The sequence below is a fragment of the Onychomys torridus genome, chromosome 21, assembly GCF_903995425.1.
Source record: "Onychomys torridus chromosome 21, mOncTor1.1, whole genome shotgun sequence".
NCBI lineage: Eukaryota > Metazoa > Chordata > Mammalia > Rodentia > Cricetidae > Onychomys > Onychomys torridus.
Window position 1 is genome coordinate 2,149,211 of NC_050463.1, and position 20,713 is coordinate 2,169,923.

Below are 20,713 nucleotides of genomic sequence, written 5' to 3' on the forward strand. Positions count from 1 at the left end.
CTGCGGGCCAGGAGAGGGCGCCCGACCACTGCAGCTGGCCGTGCGCCTCCCGTGGGCGCTGGGAACTGAACTCGGGGCTCTGGAGGAGCAGCCGAGCTGGAACCTCTGGGCAGGCGGCGGCGCAGCGACTGTGTTCTGTACTTGACGCCTTTTTAAGGATCTGCCTTCGATTTTTAACGTGTGTGTGTCCGTGTGTGCTGTGGGCATGGGAGGGCAGCGTCTGCACACGCCACGGCAGTGGACTCCCGCGAAGCTGCAGTCGAGAGCCGCCCAAGCCCTCCGCAAGAAATGTGTGGACTTGGTTAAAATTTTAGGTTTTCGACACAGGGTCTCGCTCCGAGACCGCCTGCCTCTGCCTCCCGAGTGCTGGGAGCAAAGGCGTGCGCCACCATAACTTAACTCTTGAGCTATCTCACCTCTTTATTTCAGCCCAGGCTGGCCTGAGAGCCTCACAGTCCCCATGGGCAGTAGTGACCATGTCTTTAATCCCAGCACTCGGGAGGCAGAGGCAGGCGGATCTCTGTGAGTTCGAGGCCAGCCTGGGCTACAGAGTGAGATCCAGGACAGGCTCCAAAACTACACGGAGAAACCCTGTCTTAAAAACCAAAAGAACAAAAATAAAAATAAAAATTATGGCAATCCCCTGTATCAGCCCCCAAGTACTGTGTGCGATGTCAAGCTTCTGCCATTCCCTCTATATACACACCCACCAACATCAATGTAGGGTGGTTATGATTTCCAAACTGAGTGTCCTAGGTTGGTTAGAGATTTGAAGTGTGTGGTAAGGCAGGATAGAAAAGCCAGGCACCTCTGAGGGACTTCAGAGAGGACCCTGTCACCTACACATCCAGCTGAAGTCATCTCTAGCAGGGAATTCCCGGGCAACTAACAACTGCTTAAGGCTTTTCTACCTTCCAGACTGAAAACGTGATATTTTCTAGGAATCTCACCCAAAACTCCATTTACAGGGAAAGGATGCAAACGTAACTAGCCCCCTTTGCCGTTCTGTGACTTCTGATTTTCCCTCATCCGATTGGTTTTAACTGTCAACTTCACACAACCTAGAATCTCTTAGCTAAGTCTCCATGAAGCCGGGCACTGGTGGCGCACGCCTGTAATCCCAGCACTCGGGAGGCAGAGGCAGGCGGATCTCTGTGAGTTCGAGGCCAGCCTGGGCTACAGAGTGAGTTCCAGGAAAGGTGCAAAGCTACACAGAGAAACCCTGTCTCGAAACACACACACACACACACACAAAGGGTCTCCCCCTCCCTCCTTTAATAAACGGCATTCGGCATTCAAAAAAAGGAGGAGGAGGCGGAGGAGGAGGAGGAGGAGGAGTGGGGTCAAGATCATGATGAGGAAACCCACAGAGACAGCTGACCGGTGCTAGTTGGAGCTCACTGACTCTGGACTGACAGCTTGGGAACCTGCATGGGACCAAACTAGTCCCGCTGAATGTGGGTGACAGTTGTGTGGCTTGATCTGTTTGTGGGGTCCCTGGCAGCAGGGCCAGGACTTATCCCAGGTGCATGAACTGACTTTTTGGAGCCCATTTCCTGTGGTGGGAGTGGATGGGGGTAGAGTGGGAGGGAGGTGAGGAGGCAGGAGAAGGGGAGGGAGGGGGAACTGGGGTTGGTATGTAAAACAGAAAACAAAAATTTGTTTGAGCTCTACCACTGAGCTAAATCCCCAACCTGGAAAAAATTTTAATTGAATAAAAAGGGGGGGGTCTCCATGAATCATCTAGGTCATGTTGGCTTGGGGGCCTGCCTATCTGTGGGAAACTGTCTTGATTAAAACTAAGTGATCTGAGAAGACCAGCCCACTGTGTTGTGGAATATTACTTTAACTAGGCAAAGATGTGTTACATTCGTTTATGCTGTTTAATAATGTAAAGATACATTGCATTTGTTTAATTATGTAAGATGTGTTGCTGTGTTACCTTGCCTGCCTAAGGCAGCTGATTGATCTAATAAAAAGCTGAATGACCAATAGCTAGCAGAGGAATATTCAGGGCTGGCGGGCAGAGAAAATAAGTAGGAGGAAGTGGGGGGGGAGATGCTGGGGCCAGCCAGCCGGGCCGCCGCTAGCCTGCCAGACACAGAGTAGGACATGCAGAATGAAAACAAGGTCAAAGGCCCGAGGCAAAACGTAGATGAAGAGAAACAGGTTAAAGTAAGTTATAAGAGCGAGTGGGTCAAGTCTAAGCTAAGGTCCAGCATTAGTAACTAACGATGAGTCTGTGTCATGATTTGGGGGCTGGTGGTCTGAGAAACCTGCTTTAACTGTGGGTGGCCACATTCCCTAGGAAGTGGGAGTGAGTAACTAAAGGAGGAAGGGGGCTGAGGGGAAACACTCAGGGGAAGTTGTCTTTCTGCTCTTGAGTGGGTGTGACCTGGACCGCTTCACACCCTGCCCAGACTGTGGGTGTGACGTGGAAGGCTTCACACCCTGCCCAGACTGTGGGTGTGACGTGGACGGCTTCACACCCTGCCCAGACTGTGGGTGTGATGTGGAAGGCTTCACACCCTGCCCAGACTGTGGGTGTGATGTGGAAGGCTTCACACCCTGCCCAGACTGTGGGTGTGACGTGGACGGCTTCACACCCTGCCCAGACTGTGGGTGTGACATGGAAGGCTTCACACCCTGCCTAGACTCCCCATGATGGTCCATATCACATCACCTCACCACACCCAACTCTGCTACATGAACTCGCAAGTCATGAATCTCTGTGTAGTCTGTACCAAGTCCCGAAAGGTGGGAGGGCCTCCTCAGGCTGCGGACGGTGACAGTGTGGTACTGATTCCTCACAGCTGACAAATGGAAAAATCTAAAAGGAAAAGAAAAAAGACACACACAGGGGAACAGCATGAACACAAATTAGGATGAAAATTCCCAGGCAATGGGGGAAAGTCCCACACTGAGGCCCTTAGGCGCACAGGGGAAGGCCCAGGCTGCATCATTGCGCCTGTGCTGCTGAGTGAGACCACATCTCAAATGTCACCCCCATCCCATACACACAGAGACAACTAGGAGGGATGGGAACTCCCCAGTGTGGTACAGAACCTGACCTCAGATGGAGGCTCAGTGGGTAGAGCCCTGGCCCTGCACAAAGGAAACCCTGGGTTCCGTTCCCAGAACTGCAGACACCAGGTGTGGAAGTGTATCCATGCAACACTCTGGAGATGGACCCTGTCTCAAACAAACATACACACAAAGACGCAGCATGTTTAGAGAGCGCTGGCTCAGTGGTTAAGAGCACCGGCTATTCTTCCAGAGGACCCAGGTACAAGTCAGAGCCCCAAAGGGGGCTCACAGCCATTTGTTTACTCCATTTCCGGGCGCCCTCTTCTGGCTGCTATGAGTACTGCATGCAGGTGGTGCAGCAGGCAAAAACACCAGATCCACAAATACACACGCACAGGCACGCGCGCCTGCACACACACTCACATGCCCACATGTACACCACGCGCGCGCGCGCACACTCGCGCACGAACTCACACACATGCACGCACGCAGGCACACACGCGCGCGACCACACACTCCTGCACACACATCAGGGTCGCCAAGGCGCCTTGGCTGGGAGGGTAAAAGCACTTGCCACCAAGTCTGAAGACCAAGTTCGGTTCCCAGGCCCCACATGTTGACAGGAGAGGACTGACTCCCACGAGCCCTTCCGGGGCCCCCCACCCGATTCCAAGGGCCCCTTATCAGCCGGTGTTTCGCATTGGTCCTTGTGTTGTGTGTGCATTGCATGCACCCTGTGTGTTGAAGCACGTGTAACGTGCATGGGGCAGCCCGAGGTTGAGGTTGCTCCCCACGTTGTATCTCTCTCACTTAGGGTCTGAAAAGATGGCTCAGTGCTTAAGAGCACCGGCTGCTTTTCCAGAGGACCCTGGTTCAATTCTTAGCACCTACATGGTGGTACATAACTGTCTATAACACCTCTGTATTCTAGGGGCACCAGACATGCATGTGATGTACATACATACACCCAGGCGAAACACCACAGACATAAAATAAAGATAATTAAAAAAAAAAAAAAAAAAAACAACCCTCACTCGGAGCCAGAGCCTGCGGATTCCGCTGGTGGAGTCTCAGCACTTGCTCCAGGACCGCCCCCGTCTTGCCCTCCTGTTGCCCTTTGTGGGTGGCGGGGCCTGCGGATCTACCTACACAGTGCCAGGATGGCATCGTCTTCTTTTTTTCATTTTGTAGGTACCCATGATGATCAGTGTAACCTGTCAATCTGGTTGGATCGGAGTCCCTGGGGAGGTGGCTCCTGTGCTTACCTGGGGGAATTTTCTTGATTGCGTCACTGAGGAAGACTGGACAGCCCACGCCTTGGGCAAGGACCTTGTGTAAAATGGAGAAAGCGAGCGGATGACTAGCGTGCAGGGTTGCCATTTCCAGGCCGTGGACGTGCTGGGACCTACTGCTTCAAGCTCCTAATAACTTGATTCCCCCAGGGCCTGTGGTGTGAGCTGTGAATTAAAATGAATTGTCTCCTTTAAACTACTTTTCTTTTTCTTGGTTATTCGAGACAGGGTGCAGCCCTGGCTGTCCTGGAACTCGCTCCATAGACCAGGCTGGCCTCGAACTCAGATCTGCCTGCCTCTGCCTCCCTAAGCTCCTGTTTAATGTTGTGTTTGTGTGCATGCGCGCCACGTCGCACGCAGTGTCTGCAGAGGTGAGGACATCAGGACCCCTGGAGCTGTGAGTCCAGTGGGCTCCAGCGCCCCAGTTCCTCTGTTATCACAGCACCACGAAAAGACATCCATGCATCGCCAGAGATGATTCATTTAAGCTTTTATTTTTTCCACCTAGACAGGGTGTGTAGCCCAGGCTACGCCTGCAGGTTGCAGGTTGGCCCGCTTCTACTTAGCTAGCGCTGGAATTGCAGGTGTGTACTATCACACTCAGCACGGGAGAAAAGAAAGGAAACCAGGAAGGGAGCCAGGCATGGTCCCAGAACTCAGAAGGTGGAGGCAAGAGGATCTGGGGTTCAAGGTCATCCTTGGCTGCATGGCCAGGACGAGGCCAGCCTGGACTATGCGAGCTGGAGAACGAACAGAAATGAAAGGAACGGACAGGCCAAGGGCAAGCGCACAGGGTCCGCACGGACCCCAGCCGCGCAGAGGAGAAAGGGTGTTCGGTTTCCATAGAAACAGCATCCCGGATGCCCTACGGTCCCGCCCACCAGCCTTCTGACAGCCAATCACAGGCTCGATTGTGCGCGGCGCATGCGCAGCGCGCGCCGCCGGCCCGCCGGCCGCCCCTCGGCGCACCGGTGGGGTCGCGCGCATGCGCCCTCCCGACGCCGCCCGCCCGGGCGCGCCTGCGCCTTCCCAGCGTGCCCGGAGCGCGCGGGCGTCGGGCGCCGGAGTCTGCGAGCGGCGGCGGAGCGGCGGAGCGGCGGCCGAGGCCGGCGAGCTCCCGAGGAGACCGGGCGGCCCAGGCGGAGGACCGGAGCGGGGCCGCCCGCCCGCGCGAGCCCGCCGCCATGAAGCCCCCCGCAGGTACCGGCCGTCCCTGGCCCGGGCCCCGCGCCCGCACGCCTGCCCCGGCGACACCCCTCCGCGGCCCGCAGCTGCAAAATGAATGAACCGGCTTCCCCGGGACTTCTTCGCCAGGCGGGCGGGCGGGCGCGATCCGAAAAGATGAACACTGGGCGCACGCGCCCCGCCGCCCTCGCCTGATGAGCCACTGCCCGCCGGGCGCGGGCCGGGGGTGTCTGGGGGCCTGCGTGGGGCCGGTGCGGGGAACCCGGGTGCCGGGACCGTGTACATCAGCATCCCCCAGGTCAGGGGGGCGCCCCCAGTTAGGTCCCTTTTTCTTATTTAAGGATTTACCGCGTGTGTGTGCGCGTGCGTGCGTGCGTGCGTGCGTGTGTGTGTGTGTGTGTGTGTGTGTACACGGGTACGCGCACATATGTGCAGCACCCACGAAGGCCACAAGAGTGTGGCGGGTCCTCTTTCCCTGGAGTTCGTTACAGGTGGTTGGGAGCGGCCTTTTAGGGGTGCTGGGAACCAGACTCGGGTCCTCTGAAGAGCAGCAAGCGCCCTTCACCACCGAGGCCCCCTGCTGCCCAAGCCTCTTAAGGCGGAGAGCAAGGATGCAGGCCCGGTGCGAGACCCACCTTTCTCTCCCAGGCCCTGAGGAGGATGAGGGCAGGGATCCCAGTGTCAGGTGCAGACAGCGCAAAAAGTTTAAATTTCTTTTTTCTTTTCTTTTTTTAAGCATTAGTGTGTGTGTGTGTGTGTGTGTGTGTGTGTGTGTGTGTGTAGGGATGTCCGCGTGGTGGTCAGAAGACAGCTTGTGAGTCCCGGTGGGGATCAAACTCAGGTCCTCAGGGTTGGCAGCAAGCGCCTTCCCCTGCGTAGCCAACTGGACAATTCCTGCATTTGCTTAATCCAGAAAAGAACTGATCCAGCCTTGGCAATTTGGCAAGGTCCTATCTGAAACAGTAAAGAAGGCTGGGGATGTGGCCAGCTGTGTGTGCCAGGTCCTGGGTTCCCCGCCTAGCACCAGTGGGAAGAAAAACAGCGCTGACTTGTGTCTCGTATCTTAGAAAGTGGCCTGGTGTGTGCCACCTCCTCATATTTTTCTCATACCTGTGGATTGTCCCCCAGTTGTGATCATGGGAATAGGAATAATTAGTATTACTCTTGTCTCAGGAGCTTGAAGATGACCTCAAATGGAGACGGAAACCCAATGTTTATAGAAAGATGTTGAAATCCTGGCTTCTCCAGAATTTTAGGACTCTCCCTGTTCTCACATCAGGCCCTGCCCCCACTTCTAAAGCCCTTTGTTTCTCAGTGTGTGTGCATACATGTCGGTGTGTGGAGGACGGGTTGACACAGTATTTTCCTTGATTGCTGCCCAACTTACTTTTTGCTTTTGAGACGGTTTTTCTATGTAGCCCTGGAACCAAGCTGGCCTTGAACTCACAAAGATCCACCTGCCTCTGCCTCCCGAGTGCTGGGATTAAAAGTGTATACCATGGGGTTGGGGATTTAGCTCAGTGGTAGAGCGCTTGCCTAGCAAGTGCAAGGCCCGAGTTCGATCCTCAGCTTTGGCAAAAAAGAAAAAAGAAAGAAAGAAAAGAAACTGTACACCACTACATCCAGCCATGGTTTCAGTTATGGTTTTTGTTTGTTTGTTTTGTTTGTTTGTTTTGTCTTGTTTTTGGTTTTACAAGACAGGGTTTCTCTGTGTAGCCCTGGCTGTCCTTGATTGATCTCACTCTATAGACCAGGCTGGCCTCGAACTCACAGAGATCTGCCTGGCTCTGCCTCCCAAGTGCTGGGATTAAAGGTGTGCGTGCGCCACCACTGCCCAGCGGGTTTCAGTTTTGAGACGGGATCTGTGTACCCCAGGCTGGCCTCGTTGATATGTAGTCACAGATGACCTTGAACTCTGTCCTGCCTCAGCTTCCCGAGTGCTGGGTGAGGGCATTGTGCACACGGGTGAGTGCTTACCCACTGAGCCACAGCCCCCATCCCTATTTTTGTTTTTATTTATGAAAAAAATGGTTGCCCTGCATTCTCTGGGCCTCAAACATGGAATCCTGCTTCAGCCTCCCAAGTGCTTTGAGAACAGGCACCTGTCCCCCACCCAGTCCATCTTTGTGAAAACACCCTCCTGGTGGGCAGTGCCTGTCCTGTCCCTTCCCACGCCGTCCTCAGGGCCCTGGTTGCTGGTGAAGGCTGGAGTGCAGTGTGATGGTCTGCTCCAGAGTGCCGCCTGCTAACCCCACTTCCACACCTGCCTTTGTTGGTGAGGCCCGATGTGGGCAGCAGTGGCCTTAATTATACCTCAGCAACGCAGGGGTGTGGAGGACCACACCTAATCCTGAATGACATGCTGCTGGATGGCTGTGTGGCGCCAACATGATGTGGAGAACAGGGGACCAGTAGAAAGACAGACTTCTGGAAACCCCTCAGGGCTGGCCTCTCAAGACCTTGAAAGGGTGGCCAGAACCTGTGCTTTAATTTCTAGGGTGGTGCTTGCCAAAGGTCCCTCAGCAGTACTCCCACCCCCCCCTAGAACCCCCAGTGAGGGGCTGGGGGCGTGGTCAGGGCACTGTCCCTGGCCTGCACATACTCTCTGCTCATGACATGGTTATTTGAGCAGGTCCTGGAGGAAGATGATGGACAGGCTCTTCTGGGTTCAGACTCAGTGCTTCCCACAAGCCCCTGGGATTGCTCAGGATCCCCCCTTCTCTTTCCTGCAGCCTGTGCTGGGGACGTGGTGGACGCAGCGTCCCCCTGCTCCACGGTGAATCATCTGCGCTGGGACCTGAGTGCGCAGCAGATCCAGGCTCTGACCAAGCAGCTCATCGAGGAGACTAAGAGTGTGTACGACCGCGTGGGCGCCCAGGACTTTGAGGACGTGTCCTATGAGACCACACTGAAGGCGCTGGCTGATGTGGAGGTGACTTACACGGGTGAGCTCAGTCGGTCCCTAGTGTCTTGAGAGGCCAGTGATGGGTAGGAGCCGGCAGGGTGGCCTGCCACTCAAGGCGGGTGTGACGGTGGACAGGCCTGCCCCGCTGGGCTGGTGGCAGCAACCTGCCGCCTTCCCCGGCCTCCCTGCAGCGTGTGGCCTTAGGGACACAGCTCAGGTGACGGCTCTGAAACCCAGTCCCTTGTGGCTTCTGTGACACTGGGCGTCAGCTCTTACCCGAGCTGCCAAACAGGCTTTGTCCAAGTTTGTTTTTCTTTTAAAGACTTGTTTGTTTCTAGGCCAGTCTTTGTGGCACGAACCCTGTAATGCCAACAGGAGTCAGTTGGGAGTCAGACTCAGATGGATCTCTGGGTTTGAGGCTAGCCTCATCTACATAGCAAGACCCTGTCTAGTAAACAGAAGAAGAAACAAAGGAACATGCAAGGAACCAAAATATTTTTATTTTTTGTGTGTGAGTGTGTTGCCTGTGTGTGTGTGTGCAGTGCCCACTGAGGCCAGAAGGGAGTGTCAGGTCCCCTGGAGCTGGAGTCACAGGTGGTTGTGACCGCCATGCGGGTGCTGGGAACCAAACCCAGGTCCTCTGCAGAAGCAGCCAGTGTGCTAACCACTGAGCCACCCCCTGATTCCTTTGTTTTCTTTTCTGAGACAAGATCTTACTATGTGGCCCAGACTGGCCTCAAATTTGCAGTCCTCCTGCCTCCTGCATGCTGGGGTGACAAGCATGTCTCAGTTCATGTGCATGCCGCGGCGGGACAGACACACACACACACACACACACACACACACACAGCTTACATTTGTCCGTTCTTCCCACTGAGTGGCTCACACTGGGGCGGTTAGATTTGCTGACACACACCATTGCTCACTGTGCCAGCTCTCCGGCCTTTATTCTGAGTCCCCTCCGCCTGCCAGGCAGGTCTAAGTGCTGGTTGTCCTGCTGCCTTGGCATCGCGTCGGGCACACGTCCACACACTCACCTGGGCGCCTCCTTTCTGTGACTGGCAGCATTGCTGTGCTAGGATGTCTGTGATCGTCTGCGTGTAGGTCTTCATGTCTCGGCCTCAGTGCCAGCAGAGGACCCTCTCAGGGCAGAGCCCTGGCCATCGGTGCCGACCTGGGCTGCTCACGGCACCCCTTTGCATGTCCTCACGGGTCCCCCGCCTCCGCTCTGTGTCTAACACGATGCTATGTGTTCCTGTTGCCACCCAGCGTGGTGGCAGCTTCCCCCGCAGACCACCAGACCCAAGCTGCCCAGTCCGAGGGCCACTGTGTCCCCAGCCCCTTTCTGGAAGTGGGCAGGAAAGGCATGGAGGCCGCTCTACATCCCCAGGTGTGGTCCAGGTGGGCCAGCCACCAGCATCCTGTGGCTCCCCCAACAGGCTGCGGCCTTACACACCCCTCAGATGCAGCTGACTTCTGCTCCCTCTCCTGCTCTGGTTTTACTCCCCAGCTGTGGTGCGTTCACCCAGCAACCCCACAGCTCCCCAGAGTTCTCTTGAGTGTGAGCAGCAGGAAATATTAGATAGAAGGATTTAGATTGTGGAGATAAACAGATAGAAAATACAGGATAGCCTCGAGAGGGCCTGGAACCTATTCCAACAGGCCCTGACTATCTCTGCCTCAGGGTATTTATAGAGATGCCAAGGGGTGGAGCAAAAGACCTCCCCCAGCACAGCCAAGTGCAAACCATCTCAGACACCTGCACTCAGGCCCGTGGCCCTGTTCATCCTCTCTATGTGGACTGCTGGGTAAAGCCACGAGGAACCCAAAAACAGGTTCCCACACCCAGCCTTAGTTAACCTTCGTGCGCCAAGCAGTGTCCTCTTCCTCTGGTCTCAGGTGGGAATCTCGGCCGGCGGTGGCCCCTGGTGACCCTTCCCTTGGTGTGGCGTTGCTGTACCACAAATCCATCGATATCCCTGCTGGCCTCTCCCGCACCCCTTCCTCCCGCCCAGTGTGGTGGCTCACACCTCAACACTTGACAGGCTGAGGCAGGAGGATTACCACAAGTTCAGGACTCCCCTGGGCTACAGCAAGAGCTTGTTCCAAACAGAAAGAGAAACAAGTGGGTCTGGGCTGCCCCCTTGCAGCTCCTCAGTTCACACCCACGAACTCTGCCTGGAGGTCATATCCTCTGTGCTCCCTCTCAGGCCTCCGGTCCTCCGGGCCTTTCCTCCATTGGCCAGCGTCTCCCAAGTGTGACTATACACACAGGGCCATCAGCACCCAGAATGAGCCTCGTCCTTCAGCCGTAACGCCATCCCATTCCCGTCCTGCACACCCGCGTTCTGTCTGTGGGTGTTTCTGGTCGTGGAGTCCCGTGCCCTGTGACCTTTGTGTCTGGGTCTCTGGCTGGTGCTGTGATGTGAGTGTCAGACTCACTCCTGTTCAGGGTTGGGTGATGCTCCAGCGTGTGTGTGGGAACTGAGAGCCCCTGCCTTTGGCTGTTGCGGGTTTTGCTTTCGCGGAGCTCCAGATTTGATAGTGACCTGTGCTTTGTTCCTCTTGGGGAGGGGACTGGGCCACAGGGCAAGTGTCAGAACGGTCAAGCTTGTATGGTCCCAAATTCAGGCATGCTCCTGCCTCAGCCTCCAGGGCGCTGATGGCAGGGATAAGCAACACTCCCGTGAGCGGGTCAGCCATGGATCCGTTGTCCCGTGAGCACGCCTGACTGTGTCCCGGTGTCTGCTTTATTGTCCTGAGTCTCTGCTGTGTCGTCCCCAAGGCTCTGTCCCAGTGCCTGAGCCTCCCTGGATGCAGAGGCGCCTCCGCAGAGGCAGCTGGTGGGTCTGCTCCTTTACCTTGTACCCACATCTCCCCCTCAGTACAGAGGAACATCCTGGACTTCCCCCAGCACGTGTCCCCGTCTAAGGACATCCGCACAGCCAGCACAGAGGCCGACAAGAAGCTCTCGGAGTTCGATGTGGAGATGAGCATGAGGCAGGATGTCTACCAGAGGGTCGTGTGGCTGCAGGTGCGTGGGGGGCCAGGGGCAGCGGGCACAGGGGTACCGGCTCTGTACTGGCACATGGCCCACAAGGGCTGATGGCCGTGATGCCATTGCCCACGGCAGCCTGTGCACGCGAGCGATGTGGCCTGCTGCCGAGGGCGGGCACCGTGTGAACTGTGTGGTCACTGCTGCAGCCTTCACTGTGGTCAAGGTTGTTGTTAAAGTACCTGTAATTCAGGCAGTGGTGGCACCCGGGAGGCAGAGCCAGGCGGATCTCTGTGAGTTCTAGACCAGCCTGGGCTACAGAGTGAGTTCAAGGCCAGCCTGGTCTACAGAGTGAGATCCAGGACAGGCTCCAAAACTACACAGAGAAACCCTGTCTCAAAAAACCAACCAAATAAATAAATCTAAAGTACCTGTAGTTATCACACAACTATAAGATGTGACACAGGGCCGAGTGTGTGTGACCCAGGGCTGTCATTGCAGCGCTTGGCAGCCTGAGGCAACAGGAGTTCAAGGCCAGCCAGGGCCACTTGGGATAGAATACGGTGTCGTGGTGCATTGCATCCCAGCACTCAGTGGGTAGACACAAGAGAAAGAACGTGCTGGCTAGGCTTCCCGCCACTGTTCACAGCACAGGTTGGTTTGTGCACACTGGAGCACCATGACCACACCTGAGCAGCCTGTGGTCGAGGTTGGGGATTCCATTGTGTTAATGGGTGGGGATGTTTCTCTGTGCTGACTGGGAACCAGGGTCCTCCATCTCCGTCTCCCGAGAGCCGGGACTCTGGGTGGCCCTGTGCCTGTGTAATCAGGTTTAACATTTCTCTTGCCTGGGGATGGGAAGCCTCTGGAAGCATGTCTCTCCTCCCACCAGGGGTTGAACTCGGGCTTGGCTCTGATCTCCTTTACCTCGGAGCCCTGTCTCATGAGCAGAGTGTGGGTTTTACTTGTTTGTGATGTTTGGTTTTTTCATTACCTGTACATTTCTGTCTGGGTGGCTGTGTTCACGGGTACTGCGCTGTGGAGGCCCACAGGGAGCACTGGAGCTGGAGTCACGGCGTATGAGCACCGTGTGGGTGCCCCTGCTGTGAGAGCAGAGACACACTTCCTGAGCTTTCCGTGGCTTCTTCCAGGAGAAAATCCCAAAGGATTCCCTACGGCCCGAGGCTGCTCGCTACCTGGAGCGGCTGATCAAGCTGGGCCGGAGGAATGGGCTCCACCTACCTCAGGACACGCAAGAGGTGGGTGTGCCCTGTCCTGAATGTGCTCTAGTCGAGGCCTGACGACACTGTCCCTGTCCTCTGCCTGGGGCCTGAGTCTAGGGAAGCAGAGCCAGTAACCCAGAGCGTGATGCGGATGCCCCCACTTCTGCCCCTGTGCTTGGCTGAGTCAGCTCTGCTGGGCCTGGAATGTGGGTCCCCATGCATGCCCCCCGGGCTGGCTTGAAGACCCTGGTATGTGCAGAGACGGGTGTCATGCACCGGGCATGGCAGAGATGGCAGCTGGCTCTGGAGGTTGTGACAGGTGGCGCTTCCACTGTGCAGTGGAGCCTCGGAGAGGAAGTAGTTGTGTGCAATCCGTTCTGGGAGTGTGCCTTGAAAGGCCTGCTCCTGGGTGGGACTCATCCCCATGGGGTCACCCCACCCCAGAGGCCACTGCATCAGTGCCCAGAACCTTTACTTAGTAAAGATGCCATCTTGCTGAGGTGGACACCCAGCAGGCTAAGGGGAGCCGGACCCGCCCTGGGTCTCTCAGCCCTGCCTGGAGAGCAGGGCCTGGCTCAGCTGGGCCCCTCCACAGAGTCACCATGGTCACTGAAGGCCCAGTTCTTGTGGGTGGGGCAAGGGTGGAGAGGTGGCCCTGTTGGAGCAAGGGCTCCTGGTGTTTCCTGCCTCTCGCCCCCATGCCTGGCCCACGTTCCACTGAGCACTCATTGGCCAGGTGGCTTTGAGAAGCAGGCAGTGCCTGGACTCTCCGGCTTGTGTCCAGACCTAGAGCCAGGTTGCATGGTTCCTGGAGCCATGCTGCTTGTCTGCTGACAGGCAGAGGGCCTCCGCCACTGGACTGTCACAGCCCCCAGCCTTGGTTGTCACCCCTGTCCTGTTCCCTGTCCATCTGACAGCATGTCCCTGAGCAGATTCCTAGTTAAAGCCCTCTGTGTCGTCTAGCTCAGGCTGCAGGCTGAGGATCCTTCCCAGTGGGAGGCCTGGGGGAGAGGACATGAGTCCAGAGGTGCCTGGGGAGGAGTGGAGGGCATATCAGCCCCCAGCTCCTCCTGTCCTTTGCTGGATGGTTTTGGGAGGGGCGGCCTGGAGGGACAGGGGAGGCTGGTTGTCCTCCACACTGCCATGTCCCCACACTGCTGTCTCTGCAGAAGATCAAGGGCATCAAGAAGAAGCTGAGCCTGCTGTGTATTGATTTCAACAAGAACTTGAATGAGGACACCACCTTCCTGCCCTTCACACGAGAGGAGCTGGGTGAGCACGCTGTGGGGGAGCTGGGGGAGCACACTGTGGGGGAGCACGCTGTGGGGGAGCTGGGGGAGCACGCTGTGGGGGAGCATGCTGTGGGGGAGCTGGGGGAACACGCTGTGGGGGAGCTGGGGAAGCACGCTGTGGGGGAGCTGGGTGAGCATGCTGTGGGGGAGCTGGGGGAGCACGCTGTAGGGGAGCACGCTGTGGGGGAGCGGGGAAGCACACAGTGGAGGAGCTGGGGGAGCACACTGTGGGGGAGCTGGGGGAGCACGCAGTGGGGGAGCCGGGGGAGCACACTGGGGGAGCACACTGTGGGGGAGCTGGGGGAGCCCGCTGTGGGGGAGGGTGTCCTCACAGCTGGTCAAGGACAATGACAACATCCTTCCTTGGGAGGCAAGAACTGGGTTCTGCTGACCCAGATCCTATCCAAAGCAGGAGCCCTGAGCTGGCGCAGCTGGGGCCATCCTAACCCAGTGCTGTTAGCGGTTGCCCAGAGCCCCAAACACAGCACCCCGCCACACAGTGTGGGTTGTAGCCCAGGATAAGGGGTGGTGAGCCTCGGACATTGGAGGATTAGCACCTATGTGTGGTGTTGGGGCTTCACGCCGTGGCTGTGATGAACTTCCACTCCGGTGCTCGCTGTCACCTTTGGGGTCTGCGGTCCCCGGGCACCTCCCCACCAGTCTTCACCATACTCACTGGCCAACTAGGGACATCCTGCCAAGGTCGCCCGCGGCCCTGGGAGGTTCCCCTCGGGTTCGGGGTTAGGGTTGCTGGCCTGGCTTCCCGCTCCGTCTTGAGCAGGCATCCGCCACATCCACAGGCGGGCTCCCCGAGGACTTCCTGAACTCCCTGGAGAAGACGGAGGATGGCAAGCTGAAGGTCACCCTCAAGTACCCCCATTACTTCCCGCTGCTGAAGAAGTGCCATGTGCCTGAGACACGGCGCCTGGTTGAGCAGGCCTTCAACTGCCGCTGCAAGGAGGTGGGCCGCTACAGCTGTCCCTGACGTGACTGTCCCCAGGCCCCCACAGCTGCCCACTGTGGCCCTGTGCTCAGGTGGGCCGCTACAGCTGTCCCTGACGTGACTGTCCCCAGGCCCCCACAGCTGCCCACTGTGGCCCTGTGCTCAGGTGGGCTGGCTACAGCTGTCCCTGACGTGACTGTCCCCGGGCCCCCACAGCTGCCCACTGTGGCCCTGTGCTCAGGTGGGCTGGCTACAGCTGTCCCTGACGTGACTGTCCCCCGGGCCCCCCACAGCTGCCCACTGTGGCCCTGTGCTCAGGTGCTCACTGTTGTGAGGACACCTGGTGGCCTTGTATAGACAATCTGCAGTTAGCGCTTAAGGTGAGGCCGTGCGGCTCCCCCAGAGGTGCCCTGCAGGCCAGGGGCATGAGCTCCAGTGGGGCAGGGCAGGGCAGGGGGTGGAGGTGCCTGTCAGCACTTTCGTTGGTGTGACTGGAGCTGGGGTTCCCCACCCCCCAGCAGCTGCAGTTTGAAGTGGGCACCTGACTTCTGTGGATGGCTTGGAACAGGCTGGGGCATATGATGCCCTGACCATAAAGCTGTGGCCTGGGGAAGAATTGTTACCATCACTTAACCGATTAGAGTCCTCAGAACTCCACCCCTAAATCTCCCCTGGCCTCCCAAGGGCTCCCCTATGTGGCTGGTGCCGCCTCCCCGGCCCCCTGCCTACCTGGGCGTGCTGAGTTGCTACAGTGATGCTGGTTGGGGGCCCAGGGCCCTGTGAGTGCTGGAGAGCGCTGCCCTGGGCTGTGCCCTGGCAGTCTGTCCTCTGCTCTTCCTCCCCTCCCCAGACAGGGCTGCATTGTTCTGAGCAGCCCTGCTATGCCTTCATGGTGACCAAGTGGAGCGGGCGATTGTCCTGTGGTCTGTTAAGCCATCTTGGTGGCAGGTCCGCTTTCTCTGTGATCAGGTTTGTGGCGCCTAAGACCAGTCCCAAGACAGACAGACAGCTCTCGCCTCTCTCTGCACCCGTGGTCCTGTCTGGACAGTGCAGAGATGGAGTCCCCGGCTGCCTGTGTCCCTGCAGGAGAACTGTGCCATTCTGAAGGAGCTGGTGTCCTTGCGGGCACAGAAGTCCAGCCTTCTGGGGTTCCGTACACATGCTGACTACGTCCTGGAGATGAACATGGCCAAGACCAGCCAAACAGTAGCCACCTTCCTTGGTAGCCACCCTGTCCCGCCCCGCCCCGCCCTGCCCTGTCCCGTCCTGCCCTCAGCCTGGAGGATCACTGTCTCTGGTCACCATCTGTCAATCCTAGGGTAGAGCCCACATCCTGTGTCCAGCCCCCCATGCGCGCTTGCCCTTCTGGGGCTCAGTGGATGGTGGTGCGAACCTTGTGTCACATGTGGGTGGGTGGTGACACACCCCTCCTGGGCAGCGGGGTGGCCGAGGGTGACAGTGGTGCCTCTGCAGATGAACTGGCACAGAAGCTGAAGCCGCTGGGTGAGCAGGAGCGCGCGGTGATCCTGGAGCTGAAGGAGGCGGAGTGCGCCAAGCGGGGCCTGCCTTTCGACGGGCTCATCCACGCGTGGGACATGCGCTATTACATGAACCAGGTGGAGGAGACGCGCTACCGTGTGGACCAGAACCTGCTGAAGGAGTACTTCCCGATGCAGGTGGTCACGCGTGGGCTGCTGGCCATCTACCAGGAGCTGCTGGGGCTGACGTTCACGCTGGAGGACGGAGCCGCCGCCTGGCATGAGGACGTACGGCTGTACTCAGTGCGTGACGCTGCCTCTGGGGAGGAGATCGGCAAGTTCTACCTCGACCTGTACCCCAGGTGGGCACGGGGACCTGCCAGGACACCGGGTCACCCTCGCTCACCCTGTTGTTCAGCTGTCTGCAAGGGGATAGAGCGCAGGAAGCCCGGGGCAGCGTGAGCTCCTGCTGTGGGAAGTGTGGGTGCCTGGGTGTCTCTCGGCTCCGCTGACCTCAGCTCACTCCTCAGGGAAGGGAAGTACGGCCACGCGGCCTGCTTCGGCCTGCAGCCTGGCTGCCTGCGACAGGACGGTAGCCGGCAGCTGGCCATCGCAGCCATGGTGGCCAACTTCACCAAGCCCACGCCGGACACGCCGTCCCTGCTACAGCATGATGAAGTGGAGACTTATTTCCATGAGTTTGGCCACGTCATGCACCAGCTCTGCTCACAGGTAAGTGGTGTGGGGCCCCTGGGGTGCAGCGCGTGGCTTGGCTGGTGCCATGGACAAGCGCCGGCAGCATTGGCTTGGCGCATTCACCACCTCCTGGCCCAGGCCGGCCCGGGGCCTTCTGCTCTGCGGAGAGGGCTGTCATTACATTTGCTTATTTTCGAGTGAGGGCCTGTGCTCTCCTGGGCTGTGACTTGCATACGCAGACCAGAGGACAGTTGACCCTCGCCTACCATTTGAGTCTAGGGGTTTGAACTCAGGCTTGGCAGCAAGCTCCCTGGCCCACTGAGCCACATCCCTGGCCTGTCTCTTCCCTCCTGCTCCGTGTCTGGTGTGACGGTGGCCTGCAGTGGTCCCCATGCCCTCACCACTCAGGCAGCCGTCTCGCCCACACCTCCTAAGATGGCTTTGGGGGTACAGTTCAGGCCAGACTCCCCAGCACTGGGCTGGGTTGTGGGCAGTTTGCGTAGATCCGAGGCTGGAGCTCTGGAGAGCCAAGGCCTCGTGAGTGTTAGTGTGAGGCCTGGGGACCCGGAGATGTGGGGGCACAGCCTCTGCGGCTGGTGGCATCCAGTGTGCAGGAGCCCCGTGGGCTGACTCCTGCTGAGACTGCAGAGGGTCTTGGCCAGATGTGTGGCCTGGGCACCAGCATGCCTTAAGGCTTATGCCCGTTTGTGCCCTGTGGTAGGCGGAGTTCGCCATGTTCAGTGGGACCCACGTGGAGCGTGACTTCGTGGAGGCGCCGTCCCAGATGCTGGAGAACTGGGTGTGGGAAAAGGAGCCACTGGTGCGCATGTCCCAGCACTACCGAACGGGCAGCGCAGCCCCTCAGGACCTGCTGGAGAAGCTCATCAAATCACGCCAGGCCAACGCAGGTGAGCCCGTGCCACCCTTGGCCATAGGCACTCAGCCAGATGGGAAGCTTAGTGGCACTTCCTGCTGGCTGACCTTTGACCTCCCCCCAAGGTCTCTTCAACCTACGGCAGATCGTCCTGGCCAAGGTGGACCAGGCCCTGCACACACAGACAGACGCAGACCCGGCTGAGGAGTATGCCCGCCTCTGCAAAGAGATCCTCGGGGTGCCAGCCACACCAGGTAGCTGCTCAAAGGCCCCCCTGGTACTGCAGGGGGCCTCCGCCTTCCTCAACTTCCAGAGAGCGCAGCATGGGGGCGCCCCAGGGGCTGTGGGAGACACAAGCAACACCTGCCCTACCCTGCCTGAGTCCTTTACCCATGCTCACACTTCCTAGGCTGTCTGCTGTAGCCAGTGCCTGTCATGGGCCTCCCCCAGGGGGCGCACTGGGACATCATGCACCCTCAGAACCCAGGACGCGTTGCCACGTGCCCCACGTGCCCCACACTGTCCCCGCCCAGTCCGTCCTCCCCTAGGGTGGGCCCTGCAGCCTGCACTTCATTGTGTCTGCCCAGGGACCAACATGCCGGCCACCTTTGGCCACCTGGCTGGCGGCTATGATGCGCAGTACTATGGCTACCTGTGGAGCGAGGTCTACTCCATGGACATGTTCCACACGCGCTTCAAACAAGAGGGTGTGCTGAGCCCCAAGGTGAGTCCCAGCGCTGGGCCCTCAACCGGTGACGGCAGGTGCCAAGAATAGAATCCGCCAGCTAGGCAACTGGGGCCTGCCTCTGCACATGCGCTAAGACGCTGACCCCAGGTCTGCAGAGCCTCCCCTTGGTGTGTGTAACCCCCGCTGCCAACCCCATGCATGCCCTTTGACCCTAATCCCTGTTCCCCCCCAGGTTGGCATGGATTACCGGACCAGCATCCTGAGGCCAGGGGGCTCTGAGGATGCCAGTGCCATGCTGAAGCGGTTCCTAGGCCGTGACCCCAAGCAGGACGCCTTCCTCCTGAGCAAGGGCCTGCAGGTGGAGGGCAGTGAGCCGCCTGCCTGCTGACCACAAGCCAGCCCGCCGCCCTGTGCCTTAGCCTAGCCCAGGTGGGGCGGCCTCAGCGGCCCTAGGGCCTGTGGATGAGCTGGGGCAGGGTTCCATCCTTGTCACGCCCTGGCTCAAGGTCCCCGTCCTCAGGGCCTGGCCTCTGGCTGCCCTGGTGGTCTCCTTGCACTAGCCCCTCCCCAGCACCTGGTGTTGGACACAGTTGTGATGCAGCCATTAAATTGGTAGAGGGCCCCTGCCCGCCCTCCCCGTCTGCTCCACGTGTCCCCAGTGCTCTGGACTGTGACATTCTCGGGTCACGTGACAGCCCAGCTGTGGGAGGGTGCTAAGGGAGGGTGCCAGGGTCACCTGCCCATTGTGTCGCTCAGGGTCATTGTGTCTGGTCTCAACAACCAGCTTCTGGACCTTTCCAGGGGCAGGCTGCAGGGAAGACTTGGTCAGGGTCTGCCACCTGCTGGCTGTGTACAGTGTTGCAACCTCTAGCCACCATTAAAACTGCATTTAAAGACAGGACCTCGTGTAGCCCAGGCTGGCCGCCTCTGACTTGCCAGAACAGCAGACAGTACAGACACACAGCCAGGAAAGCTAGTAGCCATGGCAAAAGGAAGCCAGTGAGATCAACTCCGATCCTCAGTTCACACAAGATCCCAAACTGTCTAATACGTGTCTCTGCTGTCCAAAGACACTCTTCAGTGCCTGTCATGGAGGCGTCTAGGAGGCCGCCACCGAGGCAGGGCCATGGGCAGCCACGCCATTGTGGCTCATGTGCTCCTTGGGTACTGCAGTCACGTATCTACATGCAGGTGCACAGGAAGGAAGGGGGTGCTGGACAGAGGCTCAGTGGTTAGAGCACTTACTGACTTGGCAGACTTGGACTCAGGCATCAGGACCACCTGTCACTACGGCTCCAGGGAGTCCAGTGTCCCTCCCCTCCGAGGGCTGCGGCTCACACAGTGCACAGGCACACAGATGCTTTAAAAAGGACGGCTTCCACTTTCAGATGGGCTTAGGGCAAGATCATGGGGCACGTGTCCAGGGGATGAGGTGACAGTGGGCAGGGGCCTGGAGCAGATCATCTGGCACTTAATGGATGTACCCAAAAAGGGAAAAGCACGTGGAATGTGGCAGCCACACCTTTGATCCCAGCACTGGAGTGTGGGGAGGGATGGACTTCTGAGTTCCAGCCAGGCAGAGCTAGAGGGACCTTGTCTTAAACCAGAGAGGGAAATATGTGCGTGCTGTATGTGCGTACGCATGGGGGTCAGAGCCGCCCTGTGCCCCTCTGTCCCTGCCTTGCTCTCTTGACTGAGGCTCTCTGGCGTTTCCTGGAGCTTGCCCTTCTGGTGGGTTGGCCGGCCCAGGTGCCCTCAGGATCCACCTGTCTCCTTGTGCAAAGCTGCAGGTACGCTCAGCCTCGCCCGCTTCCTGGTCGCTCCACTGGGATGATTCAAACCCTTGCCCAGCAGCCATCACTACCCACTGAGCCACTTCACCCGCCCCAAGTGAGACAGGGTCTCCCTATGTATCCCTCACTGTCCTAGAACTCGGTCCGTAGCCCAGGCTGCCCTTGAGCTCAGAGATCCTCCTGCCCTGCCTCCCGAGTGCTGGGATTAAAGGTGTGTCACCATGCCTGACTCAAGATTTATCCCCCCACGTTTACATTATCTTCTGCAATGGCTACCGGCCCCCTGGCTGTTGAGTCCACAAGGCCAGACACTCATCCATTC

The 20,713-nt window shown here is 58.3% G+C and overlaps 1 protein-coding gene across 1 annotated transcript; it reads left to right on the forward strand.

The window, feature by feature from the left end:
* The first annotated feature begins 5,299 nt into the window (after positions 1-5,299).
* On the forward strand, positions 5,300-19,497 carry Thop1 (thimet oligopeptidase 1). The gene is made up of 13 exons (XM_036171187.1): positions 5,300-5,519; positions 8,237-8,449; positions 11,295-11,443; positions 12,556-12,663; positions 13,797-13,899; positions 14,720-14,880; positions 15,949-16,084; positions 16,336-16,702; positions 16,871-17,072; positions 17,758-17,944; positions 18,036-18,164; positions 18,498-18,634; positions 18,831-19,497. The coding sequence occupies exons 1-13, from the start codon at positions 5,504-5,506 to the stop codon at positions 18,984-18,986; spliced, it is 2,064 nt and encodes a 687-aa protein (XP_036027080.1). The 5' UTR covers positions 5,300-5,503; the 3' UTR covers positions 18,987-19,497.
* Positions 19,498-20,713: the final 1,216 nt, after the last annotated feature.